The sequence below is a fragment of the Aureobasidium namibiae genome (genome assembly GCF_000721765.1).
Source record: "Aureobasidium namibiae CBS 147.97 unplaced genomic scaffold scaffold_35, whole genome shotgun sequence".
In the NCBI taxonomy this organism is placed as follows: Eukaryota; Fungi; Ascomycota; class Dothideomycetes; order Dothideales; family Saccotheciaceae; genus Aureobasidium; species Aureobasidium namibiae.
In genome coordinates, this window is record NW_013581174.1 from 49645 (window position 1) to 72948 (window position 23304).

General features: G+C 49.1%; 6 protein-coding genes across 6 annotated transcripts; 2 read left to right on the top strand and 4 right to left on the bottom strand.

Annotated features, from left to right (window-relative positions):
• Window positions 1-205: 205 nt before the first annotated feature.
• M436DRAFT_68385 (uncharacterized protein) lies at window positions 206-2996 on the top strand (the record flags this gene model as incomplete). Its single annotated transcript, XM_013566908.1, has 11 exons — window positions 206-420; window positions 521-602; window positions 658-841; window positions 896-1081; window positions 1149-1624; window positions 1677-1850; window positions 1900-1945; window positions 2025-2158; window positions 2222-2416; window positions 2456-2710; window positions 2763-2996. The coding sequence occupies 11 exons, from the start codon at window positions 206-208 to the stop codon at window positions 2994-2996; spliced, it is 2181 nt and encodes a 726-aa protein (XP_013422362.1).
• Window positions 2997-3570: 574 nt separating this feature from the next.
• M436DRAFT_68386 (uncharacterized protein) lies at window positions 3571-5184 on the bottom strand (the record flags this gene model as incomplete). The annotated part of the gene is made up of 4 exons (XM_013566909.1): window positions 3571-3686; window positions 3847-4074; window positions 4425-4924; window positions 5027-5184. The coding sequence occupies 4 exons, from the start codon at window positions 5182-5184 to the stop codon at window positions 3571-3573; spliced, it is 1002 nt and encodes a 333-aa protein (XP_013422363.1).
• Window positions 5185-6045: 861 nt separating this feature from the next.
• M436DRAFT_77090 (uncharacterized protein) lies at window positions 6046-6902 on the bottom strand (the record flags this gene model as incomplete). The annotated part of the gene is made up of 3 exons (XM_013566910.1): window positions 6046-6510; window positions 6566-6670; window positions 6723-6902. 3 exons carry the CDS (start codon window positions 6900-6902, stop codon window positions 6046-6048), a joined length of 750 nt encoding a protein of 249 aa, XP_013422364.1.
• Window positions 6903-10676: 3774 nt separating this feature from the next.
• M436DRAFT_30098 (uncharacterized protein) lies at window positions 10677-11594 on the top strand (the record flags this gene model as incomplete). The annotated part of the gene is made up of 3 exons (XM_013566891.1): window positions 10677-10878; window positions 10927-11130; window positions 11332-11594. Coding segments are annotated over 3 exons (669 nt in total), but the record flags the coding sequence as incomplete, so codon positions are not given.
• Window positions 11595-13698: 2104 nt separating this feature from the next.
• Window positions 13699-16408, bottom strand: M436DRAFT_77091 (purine and uridine phosphorylase; the record flags this gene model as incomplete). The annotated part of the gene is made up of 3 exons (XM_013566911.1): window positions 13699-13856; window positions 15451-15856; window positions 15959-16408. 3 exons carry the CDS (start codon window positions 16406-16408, stop codon window positions 13699-13701), a joined length of 1014 nt encoding a protein of 337 aa, XP_013422365.1.
• Window positions 16409-20068: 3660 nt separating this feature from the next.
• On the bottom strand, window positions 20069-20800 carry M436DRAFT_32292 (uncharacterized protein; the record flags this gene model as incomplete). Its single annotated transcript, XM_013566894.1, has 1 exon — window positions 20069-20800. A coding segment is annotated over one exon (732 nt), but the record flags the coding sequence as incomplete, so codon positions are not given.
• Between the last annotated feature and the right edge of the window lie 2504 nt (window positions 20801-23304).

Here is a 23304-nt window from a genome sequence, read left to right on the forward strand (position 1 = left end):
TTGCGGCTGAAACGATAGCTCACAGCTGTGTGACGCCACGTGTCAGCATATGCAACTAACATGAATGACAAATCTTACTGACCGATGGCTGGCATGGGGAAGTCATGCCGCACCATCTAATGATAAAGACTGATCGTCCAATACACGTACTATCTTGATCCCCAGCCTGTCCACAGAACCAAAAAAACTCCTTCCTGCATCAGACATGGCGACTCTGAGATGCAATGCCTCCCAAGATCGAGACATGGCTCGGCTCATTCGATCTCAAACCGAAAAAACCCTTCGCAAAAGCAACAACGACTGGGGCAGCGTACTAAGCGCAGGACCACAAGCGCTCACATGCCTTGCGCAGTGTGTGCTTGTTGCCAATGGGCACAAGGCCGGTGGTCTGATTGAGCTACAACAGCACGGTCAGATGAGGTGACTTATATCTGCGATCTTGACACACGAACCGGCCTTGCTGACGCCCGCATCGGCATCAATCTCTTCGTGCTAATTTACAACACCTGACGGATGTCAGCTATCTTTCGTTCAATCAAGCCGAGCGGAAGATGAGTATGCTGCTTCGCAACGCAGAAGTGATCTGCGGCCCCAGTGGATTGGTAAGCGTCGTGTCAATACCGAGACTTGACCACGGAGTGCTGACCTCCATCCAAGATCGACAAGATCCTCGTAACATGCTCGCAGGAAGACGTCTCAACTTCTCGTTTGACAAGGTTACTCGATAGATTGGACACGATCTCGAAAGACTGCGTGGATAAGATCGCTGCCGTCTCCGACGAGTTCGAAGCAGTATCGACGTTGGCTGACAATATTCACCAAGCCACGATTGCCTCAAATGGTGCGTGAGACAGTTCAACAGAGTCGATCAGAAGCTGTGATAACAGAAAGATAGATAATGCGGCACGTAATATTGACGCTCTGGAATCGAGGCAAAGCGAGGCAAACGCGCGCAAAGAACATTCTAAAGCTTCGATGGCGGCTGCCAAATCATTAGTCGATGAAAGCGAGAGAGAATCACTCGAATTCAAAAAGTTACTAGATGAGGCTCGAAACAACCTGAACTCAGAACTGGATCCAGGTAAGTTTTCACTAACGACAGCGTGATGGTGGTACACATTGACGGTAATTTGCTGACCTTATTCCAGATTGGAATAGGATGCTCAAAAGGTCTGCACCAGAACTCATTCGTGGCGTTGGGTTGTTGGCGGCAGCTACCCAGCCCAGCAATTACGCCGCTGCTCTGAAAACAATGTCCGAGTTCATCCAAGCTATCGGCGAGGATCATGCCGACATGAAGGATCGACAAGATAGGCAAGCAGCGCGGCAGAATGATACTAGCTCATCATGCGACGATTTGAAAGACTCAGATGACGAGACACATGCTTGGTCCATTCTACGCCGTTTGGAAGAACCCGCGCGCTCGTTGAATGAACATCTACATGCAAACAACAAGGAACCTGATTGGGAGGGCCTTTTGGGGAAGACGACATATACTGGAGGTAATCAACCTTGGCCGATCGGTATGATCGATACTGAACTCGCGAATATCTCGGGCGCTTATGCTGCAGAATCTTCTGTGGTGCGTTTCCAGGCGGATAAAATGATTGAAGCTCTGCGAACGGTAGGTATCGCATCCATTATCCCTCATTGTGCGCTAACTAAGTGTTTGTCAGCTTGTGCAAAAGATCAAAGGGGAAGTTGAAAAGGACTATTTCCATATCGAGAAAAGGTCTCCCCCACACGAGACAGTGCGTAAATGGCAGGCTGCCAGCTTGAAGATCTGTGAGAACGTACAACAGCAAATTCAAGCAAGGGTAAAAACAATATCTTCCACGAAACGAGCAAAGGTCTGTGACTAAACTCGAAGAGTTCGAGTACTTGAGCTGACCTCTGCAGGCAAAGGAAGAGGAGCGGAAGTCTGAGAAGAGAGAGGTTGAGACCAGTATGTTGGCATTGTCAAATTCAGTGTAGGTCTTTTGCTGATATCTCGATCGAATTGCGAGCGTTTCAGGAACTACTAGAGAAAGCCGAAGCGTCACTGCAAAAGTCTCGAGACAAGCGTGCGGAGAAAGAGCGACAACATCGCGAAGAGACAGCGAAACACATGGATTGTACTTACCAAATCCAGAAGTTGGCTGATCAAGGATTCACCTTAGTAAGTTCACCGACCGCTAATACCGCTTCTCGCAGATAGATGACAGGGCTAACACTGATCTAGGACAGTATGAAGGAGGTTCTGCGGCGGTGTCTCACGCAACTGAGTGAATTCAAAAATCGTCTTAGACAATTTCAACAGTTCTTCAACAATCTGAGAGATGAAGTCGACAATCTCTGCAAGAATGCAATTGGGGATCTGAAGATGAGTGGCGAGGATTTGGACGATGCGCCCACTCAGAGAGTCCAGTGTCTGGATGTAAGTAATTTGTCAGCCTACATAACCGCATCTGCGTAGAGAGGTACTGACGGGGATCAGGACATTCGTGCAGGCGTAATCGCCGTCCTTGTGGGATATCAGTGGGCCGGTGAGGCGGCGGAAACATACTTCGAAGTCTCAAGAAAACACATCATGCCTGGTATCAAACATATCGACGGCATCATGGCTCGAGGAGTAATCTCAAAATCCCACAAAGATCTCGACAGATCGTTACAAGAGATTGCAAATTTTGCTGAAGCGGCCGAGAAGAGTATCATCCATTTTGCAGAGACAGTAAGTCGCAACTGCTACAAGACATGGATGATCGACTGCTGATAGATTGTAGCGTCGCGCCAAGCTACAGGCCAGTCGTTATGAAACTCGAAGGGAGGTGCTAGAAATAGTCCAGAATGAGTTAGAGAGCATATCACAGCTCAAATATCCGCCTGTTGCTACAGAGTCCAGAGCAGACAGTCCGAGGACCGATGAGCCTATAGAGATGGTTTCTAGGACCAGCGCCGGCCAAACTGGGAAGTTCGACACCTTCATTTATCCTATGCCAGGAGCCTTTGATTTTTGATAGTAGTACGATCGTCGCTGACGTGGACTTATCACGTTGTATATAGCAAGCACGAAAGACAAGACTTTTGTATCTTACGCAGACATGACCCAATACTTTTGTTAAACTAATAGTCAAAGCTTACACCATACGACAGCATTTGCACCATCTAGATATCTAGGGAAAAAAACGGGGAAGTAGGGATTGTGATCTAAACTTTGCCGTCGCGGATTTAAAGTTCGCTAATAAATGCGCCGGCTTAAGTCGCAATCAAGGTCACTCGCACGCTATATAAGTACAGCATTCTTCGTATTAAGAGATGTCACAATTCTTGAATTATAGAGCTATCTTATTATCCTCCTCATCTAATAAATCTTCAACTATATAAAGCGAACGTAAGGGTGTATACGCGTAAGACGTAGAACGATAAGGATTTTCACTCTACGATCGGTGAGATTGCACTTCTATCTTTCTAACCTTACAATGTTCAACTCACTTAAGTCTAGCAACCGAAGGCACGAGAACTACTTTTAGGTATACTAGCGCCCGAAGAGCATACTCGTAGTAACAGTTATAGTAACTACGGATAAGATAACTAGAAGAAGTACCGTTTTCCTCGATCAAAGTACTCGTAGATTTCGGCAAATCTAGCAAATAGAGGCGCTTGGTGAATCCGTCGTGGCGAGCAAATGGGAGAGCGCGGTAGCCCTACTATGATGATGTTGTACTATGGATTCTCCGACCACGTCCTGGTTTAGACTGCCACGAGGAAATACTGTTAGAAGTCGATGATTCATACTTCTCATCATAGTAAAATGAGAGCAACAAGTGGCAAGAGATAGAAGCAGAGTTAATATCGCCTGCACCTTACAAGCAAATCTGGCGGTCTTGCTCTCTACACTGATGAATATGCCGGCGAGACATAGCTGCATTGTATACAGGCCAACGAAGACTTGGTTGATGATATTCGAGAATATCTCACCGCTGTTTCCTGCTGCATTTCCGCTGGACTGGCGCAAGGCTGGCTTGATTGCCATCAGGAGCGCGAACAAGCCTAAGCTGCTAGGCAATAGGGCTAGAGGAGTGATGAATGAATATACTGTAGCTGTGGAAGTCAGTGTGTGTGACCAAACGGTAGTGGGCTTCTGGAGCCTACCAATCACGCCCAGAAGTGCGACTGTCGAGTACATCCCTGTTGTGGAGAAAGGATCCTGTGAGGCGATAGAGGCCAGATCGTTTGCGGCATGACATCACGAATGAGGGCCGAGTCTGCTCCGAAGACTTTTAGGATTGCTAGACTGGAGAAATCGTGTTCAACACAAGGCTTGGTGAGGTGCTCTTGCAATTTCTGGAAACAACGTCGCAGTTTTTGCCTTGTCCGACTCGACAGCTCTGGCGATGAACTGGCGTTGGCTTAGTGCGTTCACCGGGCGACAGTTTTGTACTCACCTTTCTTGCCATCTCTTCTAGATGCTTCTTTCTCTATCTGAGTTAGCGCTCGAAGGTATGGTTTTCCTCCGACAAATGGTGCCTTCTTATCTCTCGTAGAATATAGTTGGACTTGGCACGGATATAACGTATGGAACATGGACTCCACTGAAGCTTTCTCGAGCCTCTCCGGAATGTCGGTAACGAGATAGAGGCGATCAACCGTGCCAGGCTCGTGCATACGTCTGATGTCAACGAAATTTGCAAGCTCGCGACGGGAGGACAAGCAGAAGAGGCTTGTGAACCAGCAAGCTGCAGTCAAGTGTGCCCAAAGACGGCCAGTATTGTTCTCGAGGATATTTAGGCAACTGAACTTGTCAAGGCCGCGGATGGAAGAGTCTGAACGATGATGGACGTAGTTCAACGGCACCAGGAGGGGCAACATGAAGATCGCAGTCAAGCCAAAGATCCTGGTGAGCAGGCGAAGCAGTACAAAAAGACCTATAGCATCTAAACAAGAGCTATCTATGTCGTAGAATATGGTGTAGAATGATCTGATGTTCCTAGCATTGATGGACAAGTCCATTCTGGCTGCTTCTGTGATGGTCTTCCAGATGTCTCACCATTTTCCGCGGTATCTCCTGCGGAGGATGACAAACCCCCCGATCTGTATAGCCGCTATGAAGGCACCGACCTGTATGGAGGCCAAAAAGCCATCGAAAGAACTTCCGTAGTCTTTTTGAGCCGACCCGTTACCGATGGCTATGGTATCGAGATCCATGTGTCTATCGCCTGTGTCTCTTGTCTTTGTATAGAATATTCGCCTTCATCTAGGTCTGGGGGACATGTATATGTCCGCGCTGTAAGGAATAGATCTTGTAAGCATGACGAATCCTGTGTTAAGAACCACACACAACACTCAGATTGATCGTCTGACATTTTAGCGTCTTTAGCTCAGATGTTCGCCTCGCTTAGCAGACTCGATGCTTTTTTCAAGCTCCCAACATTGCCCCGCAAAAGGTTGTTAAGTATCGTGGTCGCGTGCGGGCAAAACAAATGCGCATACGCCGTTCGTGTATTGCTTTCCCACGAATTGACCTGTGGAGCTGGAGATGAGTGGTCGCCACAGCTTCGACCAGAACGATGCTCAATACAAGCTGGCTCACGTAACTCAGAGGCCAAAAGAGTAAGGACGATGCACTGAATCAGCATGAGAAGTGTTACATGCTCAGTGTACAGAAACGTGTAGGACACCGCTTCGTCACGCTTTGAAGCCACATATGGCTTGATGTGGCAACACTCTATGTATTCTACTTTTCGGGAGCAGCTTTTCCATTCAGGGTACAGCTTTCACGATCTTTCCCTCACAACCAGAGAGATTTCATCGGATTCGCGGGTTTCTTGGTCTCTGGGGACTTTCTGTGGAGTGTGGGACGTTAGGGGTACATCCTGATGCTTAGGAGTGGATACAGGACGAGAGTCCTTGCTTGAAGCATATTTGCAGAAGCTTCGAATCAGGACGGACAGCGCGGGAAGAGAAGAGGTGATGATCTGATTGCTTATGTCAGTAAAATACCATCGCTTCCCTACAGATGGTGAATGTTGAGTCTGTACTCACCCCAACACAGTTCTCCAGAGTACCTCAGACGACAAGCATGGTTGAATCTCCATGTTTTATCATGGTCTTGATCTGACATATCCGTGCCAAGGAGCAAACAGGAGTCAACAGCCCAAGAAGGATCAAAGCAATGGAGCGGACTCGCTCCGCTCTGGTCAAGCGTAGCTTACAGACCAGAGGAATTGGCAACAGTATCGCGACAAGGTTAGTCACAAGCATGGCGATGGACGTACCATAGAATAAAGGCCTGGTAGCAAGACATCTTCCGTCAGCCTCCGGCATCCACGCTTTCTCGACTGGTCGGCAGTAGAGCAGGAAAAGCAGAAACGACACAAGATGGGCCAACACGATGGAGCTTATCGCAAGCTGAAAGCTTCGCCGGTGAGTTGAGATGGTCGTACGCTTACAGTATTCCAGAGCCGCGAAGCCCAGGCCGAGATTGTATGTCACTTTAGCTAGGATGTATGCCAGTCTCCTTACAAAATTAAGCTGGAAGAGCCAGTGCTTGGACGGATGGACGAGAGTTGTGCCTCAGTCTACATACAAGAGCATACCGCTCTAAGTTGGCTTTCGGGAGAAGATTCAATGGCAAGCCCAGACCAAGCCGTGTCTCGATGATCGCGAGCACGATATATACGACAGCAAAAGCCTGCACGTGATGGAACTTAGCTGACGTTGCTCAAGAAGATCCGTTCACTTACTGTCGATAGGCAAAGATTGTGGTAGCTCAGACGGCCGTTCTTGTTGATCCGTAGATAATGATACCCTCGTACAATGAGGATCAGTATCAATAGAGGAATAGATACCGCGCAGACCGATATCACCATCAGATACCTTGACTGACCAACAACCTCTGGTGACGCGTTGCGGACCCAGGTCATGTCTAGTGCTCAATCAATGATCTGACTTTACATTAGATATGGTGGAAGCAACTCTGATGAATATATATGGACTATGAGCCAGAGGGTGAATGTACGAGCTCTTCGACTCTTGTGAACCTCTGTGATCACTCCATCATTTGGTTCTCACGTTAGCCACCAGCTCAGTGTGAGCCTTGCGTCTCATGCGTGATGGATTTCCAATGTCCAGGAACGTCTACTGAACATCATACGGCGTCCATCAAGCACACAGCGCGGAATCTGAAACTTGATTCTGATAATTATGTGCTACAAAACCCTCACAGTCAGATTCTTGTATGGTGTTGCCGATTACTGTATAAATCAATCCAGGTCCTGGCCAAGATTTAAGGGGCCAAAAACAATCACACCATTGAACACATCATATGCGCTGGAAGAACCAGTTGTGAATCATATTGAGTAGCATCAACTGGTGATATAGACGCAGTCGGCATATCGTCGATTTCGAGTCCACGAATTACCTAACCACTCTCTTGACTTGTCATCGCTGGCAACAATATATGCTCACTCTAAAGTTGCCCAACGTTTGCAGAGCATTGATGCGTGATCAAGTTCAGATAGATTGCTCACCAAGAACAGTACATGGACGCAACTCCACATCGAAGTGTTCGATGTCCTCGTAGGTGTCTAAGGAGTGATTGCATACAAGGCAACACTACCTCAACAAAACGGATTTTCAACTTCGCTGGTTACATCGCCGTATGCTGGGCCTATCATGGGGGGCAGAGATTCCAAGAGCGTCCGACAATGCTCGTACCATTTCAAGAAGCTGCTGAGCCTCGAGAGCGACGACAGCCTGCATAGGATCCCCAGCACACTTCGAGTACTCTCTAGCCTCTTCACAGAAGCCACTGGAGAAAGGGCAATCGATCCTTGCGGTAAAGCATGTCAATTGTAGAGTCCACACTTTGCAAAATTCTTGTAGAAGCTCCTTTCCCTTCACTAGAAGCCTAGGTTCTGAGAAAAGGGACTGTGACATGGCGAGATTTCCATATACCCACAGAAAGGCTCGAAGATGCCGGAACCCAGATATTTAGCTGTTGTACGAGGTTGGTGATGCGCATGTAGAATTTAGGAAGTGAGTCGTCTTGTAAAGAACGCTGAGATCCAATGCCATTCCTCGGATGACGCGAGGCGGAGACAGAAGCTGGAGGCCGGACGTTTTGGTTGCCGACTGAAGTTGGGCAAGATGCGCGATGACGTATTTGATTCCTGGCCTAACAAAAGTGTAGAAGATCGCAAAGAGCAGGCCGAACCTTTTAGGGTATGCTTCCAAAGTCTTCTTGGAAGCTCACCTTCGAGAAAGCTTTCAGAGAAGTTTGCTAGAACCCTTGGCAAGTCAAGGCCACCGGTGATTGTGCCGGTAACGAACAGTCGGAGGATCGTTCGAGTGGTATTCCAAGAAGGTCTTAATTGACAAGTCTATGAGTATGCTCGTGAAACGGCCCATACTTTATAGTGCGCATACCGCTTGAAGGGCGGCGCAGCCGAGTCCTGGCATTTGGTAACAGAAATAAAGTGGCTTATACTGCTAGATACACGTAAGTTACGGCTTCCCCTGCCAGAGTCATGAAAAGGCTCTCGCCAATGTTGAGTCAATATTACATCGGTCTTTGAACGGGAACATGGCTGCTGTTGCGACAGAAATCCGAAAGGGAATTTGGCTGGGTAGAAGCCTATCAAAACTCCGCCTCGTTCTGACCTGGTGCAAGTGTGAGTTATGCACGAACCACATTGCATCCACTGGAAGTTTCCACGACGACCCACCCCATCAAGGCGAGAAATGGCGTCGATACTAAGTATCATGAAGCTTGGCAGACAGCGTTACTAAATTTCATGTAGGGCTAGATGACTGGATCTCAGAACGCAAGCTACACTTGTCCTAAGCCACACCCCCGAGGACGCTACCATGGAGAAAGACAACGTTAATCGGGATCACACAATAGACAGATACATGAGCAAGGTGGCAATGACCATGTACACACACCCTTAGGTTTCTAAATGTGATTGCTGCAAGAAATCTTATGCTCAAGCATCTTCATTATACACAACACTTTGCTAGAATCAGATGGTTGGAGACTTACGCGACTCCGATGTTAACAATCCGCTTAGAGTCAACCAAGCTCGGGATCCTTGTTCGAGAGTTCCAGACTTGCGTGGACCATTGGTTCTGAGTGCTCGGTTCACAGTGCGGGAAGCTTGCGAGTAGGCGCGCTGCCTCGATTAATCCATGTACACACCTATAGAGAATCCGTTGTGCACCTAAATGCCACTCTTGGGTTCAAAGAGCTCGTGGACAAAACTCTCGCCTAATGCAGAAGGTCTAAATTCAGTCCTGGAACAATTCAGGATTTGTTCGCCGCACACGAAGCTACTCTACATCTCACCCTGCTGACACGACCCGTATTTGCGTAGGAGAGCTTATCGTACCACTCAGAGCAGAGATTGCGCCAGGAAGACCTCTATTATGACCACACATATTGTGCCAGCACTTTTAGCTGGTTTGTCGCAACAGTCTCTGCCCAAAGCCCCTTAGTACAAGCAACAAGCTCGTACCGAAAATCGTAAGCATACGGGAAAATCTAGAGTTGTAACGGGTCGCTAGCACGCTCGCTCTGTCTTTTCACTTGCTCTTTGAAAATTTTCCGGATTGCCGACACATGTGTCACCCATGCACAAAAACTCAAAGCACAGGCCCATATAAGGTGGACTCCATCATCTAGATAGCGACTTGGAAGAGACTGCTTTTCCCCATGATGCCTCCACTATAGCAAAGCGCCTTTTTCTTCAGACCGACGAGTCGAAAACTGGAAACTCGTTCCTTCAAGGCATACTAAAGTAAGTATCACCTATGATTATTCTCTATTGGCAATACTTCGCCAAATGACATCATGTATACCACTATACTCGTGTCTGCGGTCTACCTTGTCACCCTTGTCGCGATACCACAATCTGTGCTAAGATAATATAGCGTACGTCCTGATATCTTTTGGGATTACCCGACACGGACACGATCGAAGCGAGTTCAATAGTCAATTTGATATACAAACTATCGCGCGACGAACAGTAAGAGGAGCGCGAGCTCCGAGTCCAAAAAAAGCTGCGTTAGAGCTTTGACTACTTAGGAGACAAGATTAGCTTATGTCCATTTATCTCTAAAGGTCCACTGTTCGAATTGGAGCGTTGTCGTACCGTAACATTGCCGTTCTAACCCAGCTCCGATATATGTTCTTACACACTCAATAGGGGCAGTTGTAGTCGACCTTGGAACAGTAATTATGCAGGAAGTCTATGTTTTAGTCTTAAAGTAACAACCGCTGACCAGGAGCAGTGTACAAGGAGTGTCTGCTATCACGAACCCACAGATAGTGGATCTACTGTGGCTAAGATGACGGTGTTGAGATCCACGATGAGGGCGTTTCGTTAGAGACATAATTTGGTTTGTATGCAACTGGTATTTGCTTGGCGTTCGGTGAAGCCATACGAGCTACAGTCGTATGAGCTCAGCTTCGTACCATCACCATGACGACAGCCTAGGGATTTCGTTCATGGAGCTATTTGAGCGGAAAGCAACAACATCTTGGCGTCTCAGCGTTGCTAGGGAGAGCGTCGATCAGACCCCACCAAAACCTGAAAACGGATACTTCCCTTGCTCGATTTTATTCCTTGTCAACCTTGGTGTACTATAGTCAAGGAGATCACACCATGGCGCCGACAACCATTAAATCAACTCAGAGCAAAAAACGAATTTTTGTTTGCTGTGATGGCACGTGGAACGACAGCATCAGTACTGACAGTCCTCTCACCAACGTGTCACGATTTGCAAGATGTGTCAAAGAAGTGGCGAAGGATGGAACGATGCAGATCGTGTACTATCATACTGGAATTGGCACTGGTACAAGCAAGTTTGCCTCTGCTATTGATGGCGCTACTGGCAGAGGTCTGAGCATTAGTTCGGATGTGATGAGTTGACTTGCTGACTTCCTAGGAATCCACGCCAATGTTCGCGATGCTTACAGCTTCATCTGCAACAATTTCAATTTCGACCACGGCGAAGATGAGATATTCTTAGTCGGCTTCTCACGTGGTGCATTTACTGTCCGCTGTGTCGCAGCATTGATTGACTGTATTGGTCTGCTCAAGAAAAGGGGTCTAATACACCTTCATGAATTGTACAGACTTTGGACACAGCGTTCTATCGTACAAGGAATCCGTTGGGAGTGGCCAGGCATGTCTTACGAGAAGACATATCGAAGCTCTTCAGAACTGCTAATTCAGCGGCTTGAGCAATTACGAAACTCCTGCTACTTGGAGAGGGTGGCGAAGATAAGAGCTTGTGCTGTCTGGGACACTGTCAGTGCCCTTGGCAGCCCTTTGCTTAAGTCATCCAAAGCCAGTAAATTGCCGCGAGTTGACACACATGTTCCAGAGACCGTCGAGCTCGCATTACATGCGCTCGCTCTCAATGAACATCGGAAGCATTTTTCCCCCGACCTATGGACATCGCACAATCCTCAAGAGACCCTACTGAAACAATGTTGGTTTCTCGGTGCTCACTCAGATATCGGCGGTGGCAATGAAGACTCAGGTCTGGCATCCATGACCCTGATATGGATGATTTCCCAGCTGTCTTCAGCTACTGGCGCGGAATTTGATTCAGCAACGGTCATGGAACTTGTCAACCCCTTGGAATGGCATTGGCCAAATGACCACGATCAATACACAGAGACACGCTCTGTTATGGCCATTGTCTCGCAGACCGATCCGGTAGATAAATCGGTCTTGCTCCCAACAACAGCTGCTATCACAGGTGTGTGCGGCATATGCACGTCTCTTTCATCATGTATTTCCTACTTACATTTTGTCAGGCGAAGTAAGCAATTCGAGTAAGGGCATATTTGCCCTTACCAAGAAATGCTTACGCAGACCAGGACGGTCCCAATCAGCGGAACCAAGGCTATCGTTGAGCTCAGTTGGTGTCTCTTTTGGTCTTGGATCATTCCCAATATCGTTATCTAGAACTCGAGAAAGCCCGTTGGAGTCGTCAACTACTGGTGACTCTGGGGCATCAGAGACCATACATTTCAGCGTCCGTGTTATGATGGCTTCATACGGAATCAGATGCCCTGTGCTAGAGGCATATAAGACCACCTCCGAGAATGGACGAGTCATCTGGCGCTCACAGTCAGCTTCCATGGAGCCGAAGTTAGGGCAGAAACAAAAGTTTAGCCGTGTCCATGGGGAGAGGGACGATGTTGGCACAATACGCGAGGATGATGTCTCATCAACCGAGTTCAGCATGCTTCAGGACTGGTTAAAAGAAGATGGAACTCTCGTTGAATCTCCACCGTCGCTTACTCAACCCACGGAAGCTTTAGTGAAGCTGGATCTACCAGGCCGCACGCAATTGGCTCGACGTCTTCTGCCTTTACTTGGCGAAGCTCAGCGTCCCACGATACATTACCCTATGAGCTTGGAAACACAGCCACCCAATCTTGCACGGGTTGCAGAAGGCAAAATTGATTTAGATTCGGGATCTGAGGACGAACTGCATCCAGGCTATTGTCTCACACAGGATCAGTCAATCTATAGATCGTTTGTTTACCCGGTCCTGCACCGATATAACACCGTATCATATGGGCATCGGTAGCCTTGACAAGCGTTCCCATTTTGAAAGCATGGATTGTAACGACGGAAATACCTGTACATTGTTCTCGCATCGTCTCTCGTACCCTCTCTTCCTTCCGAGCTAGTGTGCAGCAGGATCTGCTGAACGTTGTCAAGAGACCAATTTAGTCATGATATAGGCAATGCAGCGTTGGTCGTTTTTTGAGACTACCAATACACGTGTGAGGTGTCATCTAGACCCTCGCGATCGTTGTACCGCTACGATTGGATTCGGGCATTATCAAGCAAGTCGACCATATTGCGCAAAGCTCTCTGTGCCTTTGCTACCTTGACTGCCGAATTAAGTTCAGTGGGCAGCTACGTCGTTTGAGCGATAGGCGTATTGAGCCCAAGTGTGTCTCCTCAGCGACTCAGTTGAAGGCTGGACGGATCGAGTTTCGTCCGACCGGTCTCGAAGTCTGTTGTGTAGCACTTCCTCAGGCCGACATATCTGTGACGGTCGACGGCGTTGTTGGGGCCCCCGCAAGGGCCACGACGCCGACACCAAGGCCTATCCTCGTGTTTATGAACTTCGAACTCGATGCTCTGAAACGCACCGGAACTTAGACCACTGGGTACCTCAGAATTGGACTCATAGAGTACAGCGCAGGCACAAGTGTAAATTGGGCTAATTCTCCCAAGACTACGCGCAAGTCACAAAGTGGCTTCACGGACGGCAGCGACTTTGCGATCTTCAAGATGACTCATCGGTACTTGCCTTACGGAGTTCTGTCTGTAGCGCCGCACAACTAAATTACATAGCATTATGATGCCACGGTACTGTCCCTATCGTGACAAGCGTACGATGAGTTGCGTGTTGATCACTAGTTTTGGCGATGTTAATGACATACTCTTGAATTAGGGAAGAACACATGTCCGCAGGACCCAGGAAACGCCCTTCGAATGGTCCGAGACACGAGATGGGCCCTGGTTCGAGGAACACACTCTAGTCAGAGGTTGGATTCGATCAGTCAGCCATTCAGTCATGCCGGCTGAACAGAGTTAGTTCCCTGTGATAGGGGCTTCGGCGACTCGTCCTTTTCTATGTATGCATTTCGTTGGGAGTACATGAAGTTGCAATTCTGAGATGACTTCAAGCATCGATGACCCTCAGACGATAGGCGAGGACACTGGCGAGCCCCTCAGTGGGGGTAATGCTACGCAGGTCTTCGAAGGCGCCAGTCATCACAAGAAGTCTTCCTATCAGCATTCTCCGCTTTCTTAAGACAGGCTCTCGGTCTCTAGTTGTTACTGGCGATGTCAATCTGCATGACAGTATAGAGCACAGTGACAATTGCCAGAACCAATGCAGCAATTCCTGTTGCACTTTGAACATCGCCTGTCATGCGTATGTATACTGCGAGCAGAGGCACAACGCCGACGATCATGACTATTAGAAGAGTCCAACAGACCGCAGCCTTATCGATACCTTCAATGACATGTACACCTCAGGCTTCCACAAGAGCGTTACCGGTAATCTCAGTAGCCTCCCTTACAACAGACTTATTGATCCTCTTTGGTAATCGTCTGAGCCAAGTCTTTTGCGGCTGTGCTAGAAGTTCGACGTCCAGATTGCATCGATGAAGGTAGTGGATGAATGCACCGCTCGGCATAGGTAAGGAGCCGCTTGGTCTCGGTGGGCGCGGGCTGTAATCATAATCTTTTTCGTCTGCAGAGGGAAAGCTCTCTTCTCTGCAAAGGATATGAACCCTCTACTTGCGCTCCAGTCCAAAGTAGACGAAACGGACTGATTCCGGTCGGAGAAAGAACTTCTTGTACAATTTCCAAGCTCATAATTCCCTGTAGCGAAGACGTACCCAGCGGAAGAACTCGAGATCACTTGTTATGTTGGTAACATCAATTTCTCCAAGGCTCTGACACAGACCTCCAGTATTGACACAAAGCTCGAAGTATTGGGGAACCATCCTGCTTAGGCTCGAGCCCGGGCTTGCTACTCCACTATCAGGGTTGCCAGCAGTATAAGGAGCCGACTGCCCCTGATTAGACCCAGCATGTTGTGAGCCGGATAGCGAGTGTGGCGAAATTGGAGGAGTGGGGGTCGCTGAAGCTGTAGTCGTGAATGTAGAGGTAGTAGACCCACCGCCAGCCGCTATGGCCACCATCGCTGGACGCCTTAACTCTTCAGCCAAACTCGCAACTGACTGAGGATCTGTGTTTGGATAATCTGCAAATAGCTTTGTCCCACAGTGCTTGGCGGACGTTAGGATATGTATGATTATGGATCAGTCACATTCGAAATGAGCGACTTACACAGTTTCAAACCAGTCTGATCTTGTCCCTTGGTATTTGAGGACGCGACATTATATTGGTCATGTGAGATATGATCCAATGGAAGAGATATTGGGAAGTCGTTTGTCGGTCAGATGACAGCACGTTTGCTGCGCTCCATTCGCTCAAGCCCAGAACGTCTTTCCATTGGCCAAGCTTGTTGCTTAGCGTGAACCAGAGTGACCTCCAAGTGCCGCTCTCGTAAGCTGAATCTACTATATCGCATGATTCGACGGCTTTGAACTCCTTCGACACTGCTTTGGGTTCAGAAGGTCTTGGAATATCCTCTGATCTTGATATATCGGAATTCAGAGTCGGTATAGGTTTGTCAGATTTGATTTTTGCTGAAAGTCCGTGCGATGGCTTATCGGGATTGATGTATGTTGAATCTTCATCGTTCTTTTGCATGTCACTGACTCGTTGCGCAAAGTGATCGATGGCGGGAACGCCCTTCAGACTGAAAGGTACTATATGTTTCTCTTGAATATCAAATGTTAGCGTGAGCGGACAGTACCTGTCGCGCAGGTAAAGGACTGCTGGGAGACATTAGGCATACTTGCAGGCCCGAGCTTCTCGACCTCCTGCACACTCAAAGCACCCAAGAGCTCTTTCGCATATGCTGCCGCAGTCGCCGCTGCATACGGCTGCCATCTGTCGTTCTTATGTGAGTCCGAGTAGTCCGAGATGCCTCTGACTACCAAGCAAGGAAAGTCGTTCACTAAGCCTGCCGCCTCCATCTCGAAACACATGGCCTTGTCCGCTGCCGCTCTTCCGTCTCTTTCTTCTCCATTTTTCATCACCAGGTCTCCCGACAAGATGGTCCCATAGAAGACCTGAGGCGTGTTGTCATCGCGACGAGCACGCTGGACGGTTCGAAAGGCCGATACACAGTGGTCAAAGGTGTGCTGATCTCTGGGGTGGATCTCTTCCGAACCGAACAGCCGGTCATGCTGTGCCCCTTGCTAGCCGTATTTTGTCGCCATCCTGCGATTGTCCGTTATCGCAGTCAGGTATCGAGGGAAATCAGGATCTTTTCGCTCATGCTTTGCTCGAAGCAATGTCACTGCGCTTAGAAGAGCTTTCGGAGGCTTGTCCGGATGTCCCTTGCGACGGAAACCATCTGATTCCAGCTTTCCCAGATCATACTGCACCACTGCCCCGTGTGTGCTTTCTGGCATGCTCACGACCACATCGCCGAGTCGGATCGCGGGAACCTGACTGGGTACACCTCCGCCGATTCCGACCATCAGACCGAGCTTAATGGGGAAACTATACATCATGTGAACAGCGCCTGTTGCTGCGGCAGCCTTGCCTTGATGACCACCAGGAAGGCATGCGATGACAACATTGTGCTTGCCAATTCTAGCGAGGGTGTAACTGTTCTGATCGCCAGACTTTTGCTCTAGCGGTTCGTGCTCTTCGTCGAGCATCATCTCCATGCCCGCTTTCTCCTCCACAAGAGCGCAAATGATGCCGATGCCATACGAACCATGAGACAAGGTGACGCTGCTCATGTTGACGTTGTGCGAAAGCTTCGCTAGCTCGGAGAAGATAGATACCGGTGAGTGTGAGAGTGAGGGCGGAAGCAATGACTGATTCTGTTGGAAAGGCGATGGACCGCCACGCATCGAGAACTGGACTCAGCCAGCATCTTGAGCCAGTTCTGAAAAGCCGCCTGACAGCCACGAATACACCGAACGAAGATGCGCCCCAGATGCAGCGATGCATGCGACGACAAGGATAAGCGACGTGCATGAGCACCTAGTGAGACGCCACTGCGCCATTCCTACCTGCAGTTGATGGGTGTCGTCTGATCCCAGACACGCATCGAAAGAAGTATGTGATGTTTAGCGAGCTATCGCACCTGCATCACTCTCGATGTTAAGAGACTTTGGTCTGTCAATTTGCAAGGTAAAAAGCGGACAACATTAGTATGAGGTAAGGCCAATTGTCGTTTGTGCTTGACCGGCTGAATTCTCGACCCCCACATCTCTGCTATGACCCGTGAGCTAAGCGCAGAGTGATCTGCGATAGCGGAATGAGCTGGAGCGGGGTCTTCCGACGTTTTCATCGAACCCCATGCATCTGCGCCCAAGAAGATTACTATCGTGTCTTAATGAATTGAGATCAGCAACGCAGAGTGTGGCATCTTGATTCTGGACAGCACTGATCATGGACACTGTTCACATAGGATGCAAGGACACGAACGCAAAAGAGCCGGTTCAGAAGCAGGAGTGGAGTTGCCATTGATGAGACCGAAATCAAATCGTCGCCTTACTTGGTATTCCACACTGAACCATGATCTTATGAATCTTGAAGCAATTTCTAGCATTCTCTGCGACGGATCCTGAACACAACAGTTGTCGCTTTTCCATGGAGAGACATCGCCAATCGCCAAGAGTCGCTATTCACATCGTTTGCCAAAGCTCATGTCAGAATCGACCCGTCGCGCAGGTGACCCTGGCGAGATTCTGGATTCTTTTTCTTTCTTTCTGCTTTCTTGAATCATACTCCATCTGAGCCTGTGGGCCTGGCCAAGGAAACTATCCAGACACTCGGCCATTCACAGGTATGTGTTCTATAGCACCAACATAGGAAATTGTCTCAACGTGACCCATAGTCAATTGTTACATCCCTGCTTTCACGTCTTGCTTTTCGTGTCCTTTCCTCCCTTTGACGTCAATCTGTTCTTGTGTCCTTACTTCGTGTGCTTGTGCAACGTTGTCTTAGTTTTGTTCAAGCATTCCTCCGATGCTTCCACTGACCCTTTTTGCCCTGCAAGACTGATGTAGCAGGGCTGTTGACAGCATAAGCTTTACAGCGATGGCAGTCTCCTATGCGTCAGTAAGTATCTCTTGAACCGTGCGAGGGGTTCTTTCCGACCAATACTTCTGCTTGATCTCCCGGTAAGATGGACAGTCAAGCAGTACGTGCTGTAAGGTCTCCCTGTATGTGTTACAACCTCGATACCTATCCATAGTTATTCTGGTAGGATACAGTCAACTCGACTGCCCATTCTGCTATCGATCGCTACCTGATCTGCTAGAAGGTATGGTTTGTAGTAAAAGTGCGGGTCGACTCATTGTGACCATCTGGACCCCAATGCTTTGTTTTCGTTGAAAGCTATCGGAGGAGGCATTCTTCCACAGGTGTCTTGAAATCGTATCACAAAACACCGGCATCGGGTACCAGCCTGCCAGCACGCAAGCTGTACGAATATCGCGTAGTACGAATGATACGCCTGATGAACATCCTTTGTGAGGACAAAAATCTGAATCACATAGAAACAGCTGCTTCTCAGTCGTATCTGCCATCCTCTCGAACTTGGCTAGCTACATGGCCGAAGATTATATTCCTTGGCCTCAATGGTCGGCATTCTCCATTAACAGTGGAAGAAGAAGGTATCGACATAAAGAGGTATCCAATATCTGGAGGCACGCGCCGCTGGGAAAGCTTCGACGCGAAAAGGATGAGCTAGAATGTGATTATCTGTTTCTGCCTCCTTAATACGTGTCCGAGGGAATGTGGTTTGGCAAGACTCATAGTGACGACTCTTATGATTGTGAAACTGACTAAATTCCATGAAGACAAGTCATGGTACCTTGAGACTATAGACAAGACCATTGAGATATCAGACGTTGGATCAAAGCTGCGGTAGGTAGATCAATCGGGCCAGCCAGTGAAACTCATCATCTCAAGGTCTCTTTGGAGGCTGGAATTCTGTACATGAGTGCCATGAGCGCTTATTGCAACAGCTTGCGCGATCATGGTTCGAGGTCGAGAAGGTGACGTGTGAAGCGTCGGGCGCCGAGATAGTGATTTGCTGACCAGGCAAGAAGTATTGGCCGCTCGCAACGATGCTAGTCGTTGCACCATCTGTAATTTGATAAGTTCGACGTCTCGAAGAGTTCGTGATGGAAACACTCACTGATAACTACCTGTGCTGAGGCTGACGGGCCTGGATCTTGTACGACGTCGTAGTACTTGTACTGGACCTCACCAGGACGATCTTCGAAGTAGGTCACGGTGAAGTGGTTTTGCTGATGGCCCCATTGAAGGGTTCCGACATACCATGAGAATACAATAGCACGCGAGCCTGGGTCGCCAGTGATACTGCAGAGTGGGCCTTGTCAGCTAGGACCAGGAGTAACTTTGAACGTAGAGACGTACCGATAAAAAATGCCGTTATTACCACCGTAGACATACAGGTATCCGCCTTGGCCGGCAAATGTAATCAGTTGAACCGAGTTACCAATTTTGAGCTAATCAAGTTGTCAGGTTCTTCGTCTTGGAGAGAGGGCGTTGTACTTTGGACTCACATAGCCATTGGTGCCAACAGTGATGATACTACTACTCTGGCCTCCAATGGACATCTCGAAGGGGATTTGGAGCGTCTGCTCCGCTGCAGCAACCGGATAGCCTAGATCTCCAACACTGTTACCGTTCCACACGCCCCAGATTGGAGTGAAGGTTTGGTAATCGGCTAGCTGCGAAGGAATGATACAGACTTGAAGCGTCGTGGTCGCGACTGCCGAGACATAGACAGTAGTAGTCACAGTGGGAAGAGTGGTCGTCGACGAGGCTGTGAAAGTGCCCGTTGCAACATTCGAACAGGCTTCAGAAAGTCTGGACAACGGCCAAGATGCGACCGAAGCTGGGGTGGCGATAGCAGCACGAGCGGTAAGCACATTACGAGCGGCAATGATGTTAGAGGGAGCATCGGTGGGCATGCTACCATTGGCTTGGGAGATTGTCGCGACAAAGCTGTCAAGAACAACAGCAGAGTTTGCTGGTACATTTGCGACAGTCTGAACGTTGACAACATTACTCAGGACGCCCGTGGCTTCAGATTCGGCGAGAACAGAACCGTTCGAGATGTCGCGCTTTCTCCATTGAACGTCAGCAGTAATGGTGGCAGTCGGGTTGGATGTGATAAGCGATGTCGACGTGGAGAAAGTTGTAGTCTCAAGGTCAGTTGCGAGACTTGGTGTCACAGTGATCGTGCTGGTGACAGTCGGGGCGGCATATCCAATCAGACTAGTGCAGAAGTCGGATCCACTCGAGGCGAGGTAGGTGATGTCAGCCTTGCAAATCGGCTGCATGTCAGATCTACTGTAAAAGAAGCTGTAGCTGTATGTGTACTTCGCACCGATGCTGTCGTCGTATGCGACGTTGTTTACCGCATACTGCTTATCCCAGTTCGAAGTGTACAGCGTGCACATCTGGCCCTGTTGATAAGAACCAGTCTTGTTGGTCATGGTGAGGATATAGGTTCCGAAAGCAGCACATCTAGAGACTTTGCCCGTCGAAGGAGGGTGAGCTAGGTTGTAGGTTGTCTGAGAGTTGCATGCGGCACTGCAGAGATTCGGGTCGAATGGACCAGATTGGAACAGCTTGAACCCCATGTAGGTCCACGTGTCAGCACAATCGCGTACCGGTGCGTTCATGGCAGAAGTCTTCAAAGATTGAGGAGCATCCCAGCCAGCGATCGGACCGCCGAGCTTGTATGATGTGTATCCGTTCGACCCAGCGATCCCCACCTGGAAGCTCGATCGCCACTGTCCTTTGTTTGACGCAGTCGACAGGTCAAGAGCAGAGCCCCAGAACGAGCACTTGATGTTGGGGAACGCGGCAGGGTTGGAGCAGCCAGATCCGGGCTCCAGAACAGGATCGCGCTCAAAGAATATGTTGAAAGAGAGACAACCATTCATGGCGTTACACTTGAACGCACACCAATTGACATCATAGCCAGTCTTTCCGCCGTTGACGACCGCATAACCGAGGTAAGCATAGGCGCTGCTGGACCCGGCTGCGTTCGTGAAAGTGTTGAAATAGCCCGAGGGCGTGGGAGCGGAATTGGCGATGGATGCGATGGTTGAGTCGGCTGCGAAAGCGCTGAGACTGTCAACATTGACGTTGTAGAGGTTGGAAATAGTAGCTTGAGGAGCACATGCGACCCGAGCTTCGATACCACGCTTCGGAGGGGCACTCGAAGTACTCGTAGTGGCCGTCGTCTGGTCGCTCTCGCCGGCAGCGTTGATGGGAATGCCTGTGGCTGCAGGCTGTGTATAGTGAATCAGTCAGAGATCCATCAAATCCCGGTACAATCCATGTCACTCACGAAGACACTGAGAGGACTCTCCGTCTGCTGAGCAGCTGCGGCTTGAATTGCGGTCTCACTAGCATAGTAGATGATGTCCGAGTCAAGGCCTGGGGTGATGGCGTAGACTGGAACATCAACTTCCCTGAGGAAATCAACAGGAACAGCATCAGGGGTGGAGACCACGTCGTACGTGGTACTATCAAGTGTGATCGCATCTTGGGCGATAGTCAGGCCCAAGAGTACGGGTGCGAACTTCAACAAAGAAAACATTCCGGTCACCATTGAACGAATAGGTGTAAGATGCTTAGAGTTGGTCCAGGTCGAAGAGAGTGCTGAGCTCCCTCACACGAGCCATGCAACCTTTATATCTGCTTCGAAGTATGACATTGGCTTGAATCTGCCTGAGTGCTCATCGCGCCTTTCAGCTGCCAGATTCCGCCCATGCAGTTTCTGGGCAGCTGAGTGCCTTGCGAGGTAAGTCAATGGCTCGAGCGAAAAGCTGAAGAGCGTCGACGGCGTGAAGCATGATGGGCACAGAGCCATCAACGGTCAGATCCAGCTTCTTACAAACAAAGCTGTCCATCTCGGACTCGCCGTGGAGTCTGGTGTTCAGCTCAGTCGATAGTTAATCAACAATGAAGGCGTCCAGTTTCAAAAATTTTTGCTTCGGACCAAAACGGAGAAAGACGTGCTCGAGGCGCTTCGGGATAATGGTAAGTCTATGCTCGGTCATTGGATGAAATTAGCATTCAGTAGCCTTTTCGACCCCTTCCAAATTCTTGGCTTCCTGACAGTCACTTTCCTGGTATAGCACTAACCTGCCGCGCGTAAAGTTCATTGTTCTGCAATTAGCTGAGGCCTAAGCAGTAGCCACTAGTCGTATGGGATCCATGCATCTCCAGCGTAGCACCAAGAGCAAAAGTACATCCTGAGCAAGACCTTATCTCTGCTGAGCTTCTCGGAAGTGACGCCCGTGCAACTTCGCTTCGTGCCTATGTCCTAGCTCGTGCAGGTCGCGAAGAAGGTTCCCCATGGTCGCAGTCATCAGCTCAGCACCGCCATCCTAAACAGGACTTCCTTGCACCAGAATGGCATGCAGTCCCAGCAGGTCAGGGGATGGCAATTTCGGGGAGACCGCTAGCCGAGATACTCATTGACAAGGGCGTCTGCGCGTGCTGTCAGGGTGTCTTTGCAGGAGGATTATGGGGCACCCCACATAAGGGCGCGCAGGAGTTGGCGATACGAAACCCAATCTCCAAACTGTAAGCTGAAGCACCTAGAAGCGCTGCACCCCTCGAAGCGTCGCGCGCTCGCGTCCTTGTATCTAGACCACCTCTGCAAGTTTAGTACCCCTTAGACCACAACAGCGTCGTCGCAACGAATCAACGGGAGCAAACTATCCAATTGGTCATGCTGCATCCAACACTAGTGTCTGTTCGTTGACTGGAGCAACCGCACGCGCAGGCGACGTCACAAACGAACCATTCCTTGCCGTCTCTCTGGCGTACGAATTTGACGTCCCACTCATGCACACAAACAACGACCGTCACCGAACCGAGTGGAGTTCCTGGTTCTGTCATGATTCTAACAAGAGGCACACGCATCCCAAATGGCGGTCATAGTCATTGTTGGATGAACAATCGATCGAATTGCTGATCGTCGCAATTAGCGAGCACGACGCTTCTACATGCTCAGCTTAGATAATTAGCTATTCTACACGATCAAGTCACCCCGCATGGTCTGCTCACTTCGGCTAACGCCAAGAATTTCACTGCAGTCGCGACTGGTGTAGTGGGGTTCCTCACCTATTATCGCTAATCATGGCTCGTAAGCTCCTTCTCTTCCTGCAGATACTGACTTAGTTTGAAATAATTGTGAACGGGATGGTCAGATCGGAGGCTATGATGCCCTCGACGAGCATCTTCATCTTCCGAAGCCTATCCACATCGTCAACGCCAAACGTGTTGTATTCTCGGTTTCAAAATTCATTAGAATTTGCCACCCCCAACTTCGAACTCGATGCTCAGAGCAGCTAATTACCTGCTAATTCATCAATTATACAGCTATATACAGCTCTACAAGCTCTAATAGCTATAGTAATAGCTGTAAGTCGTTGTTCTATTGATATACACTAGTTTTGAAGCCTCCTAGAGCCCTCGCTGATGCGCAGTATAGTAGTAAACTAGCTCAGCTCAATCCCTCTCAGCGACCACGATAAAACACTAGTTGAGGCCATGTTCCGCGACGACTGCGACGTCAATACAGTACTTAAAGTAGTTCCTCATGCTGCTCGGAGTACGCTCTACT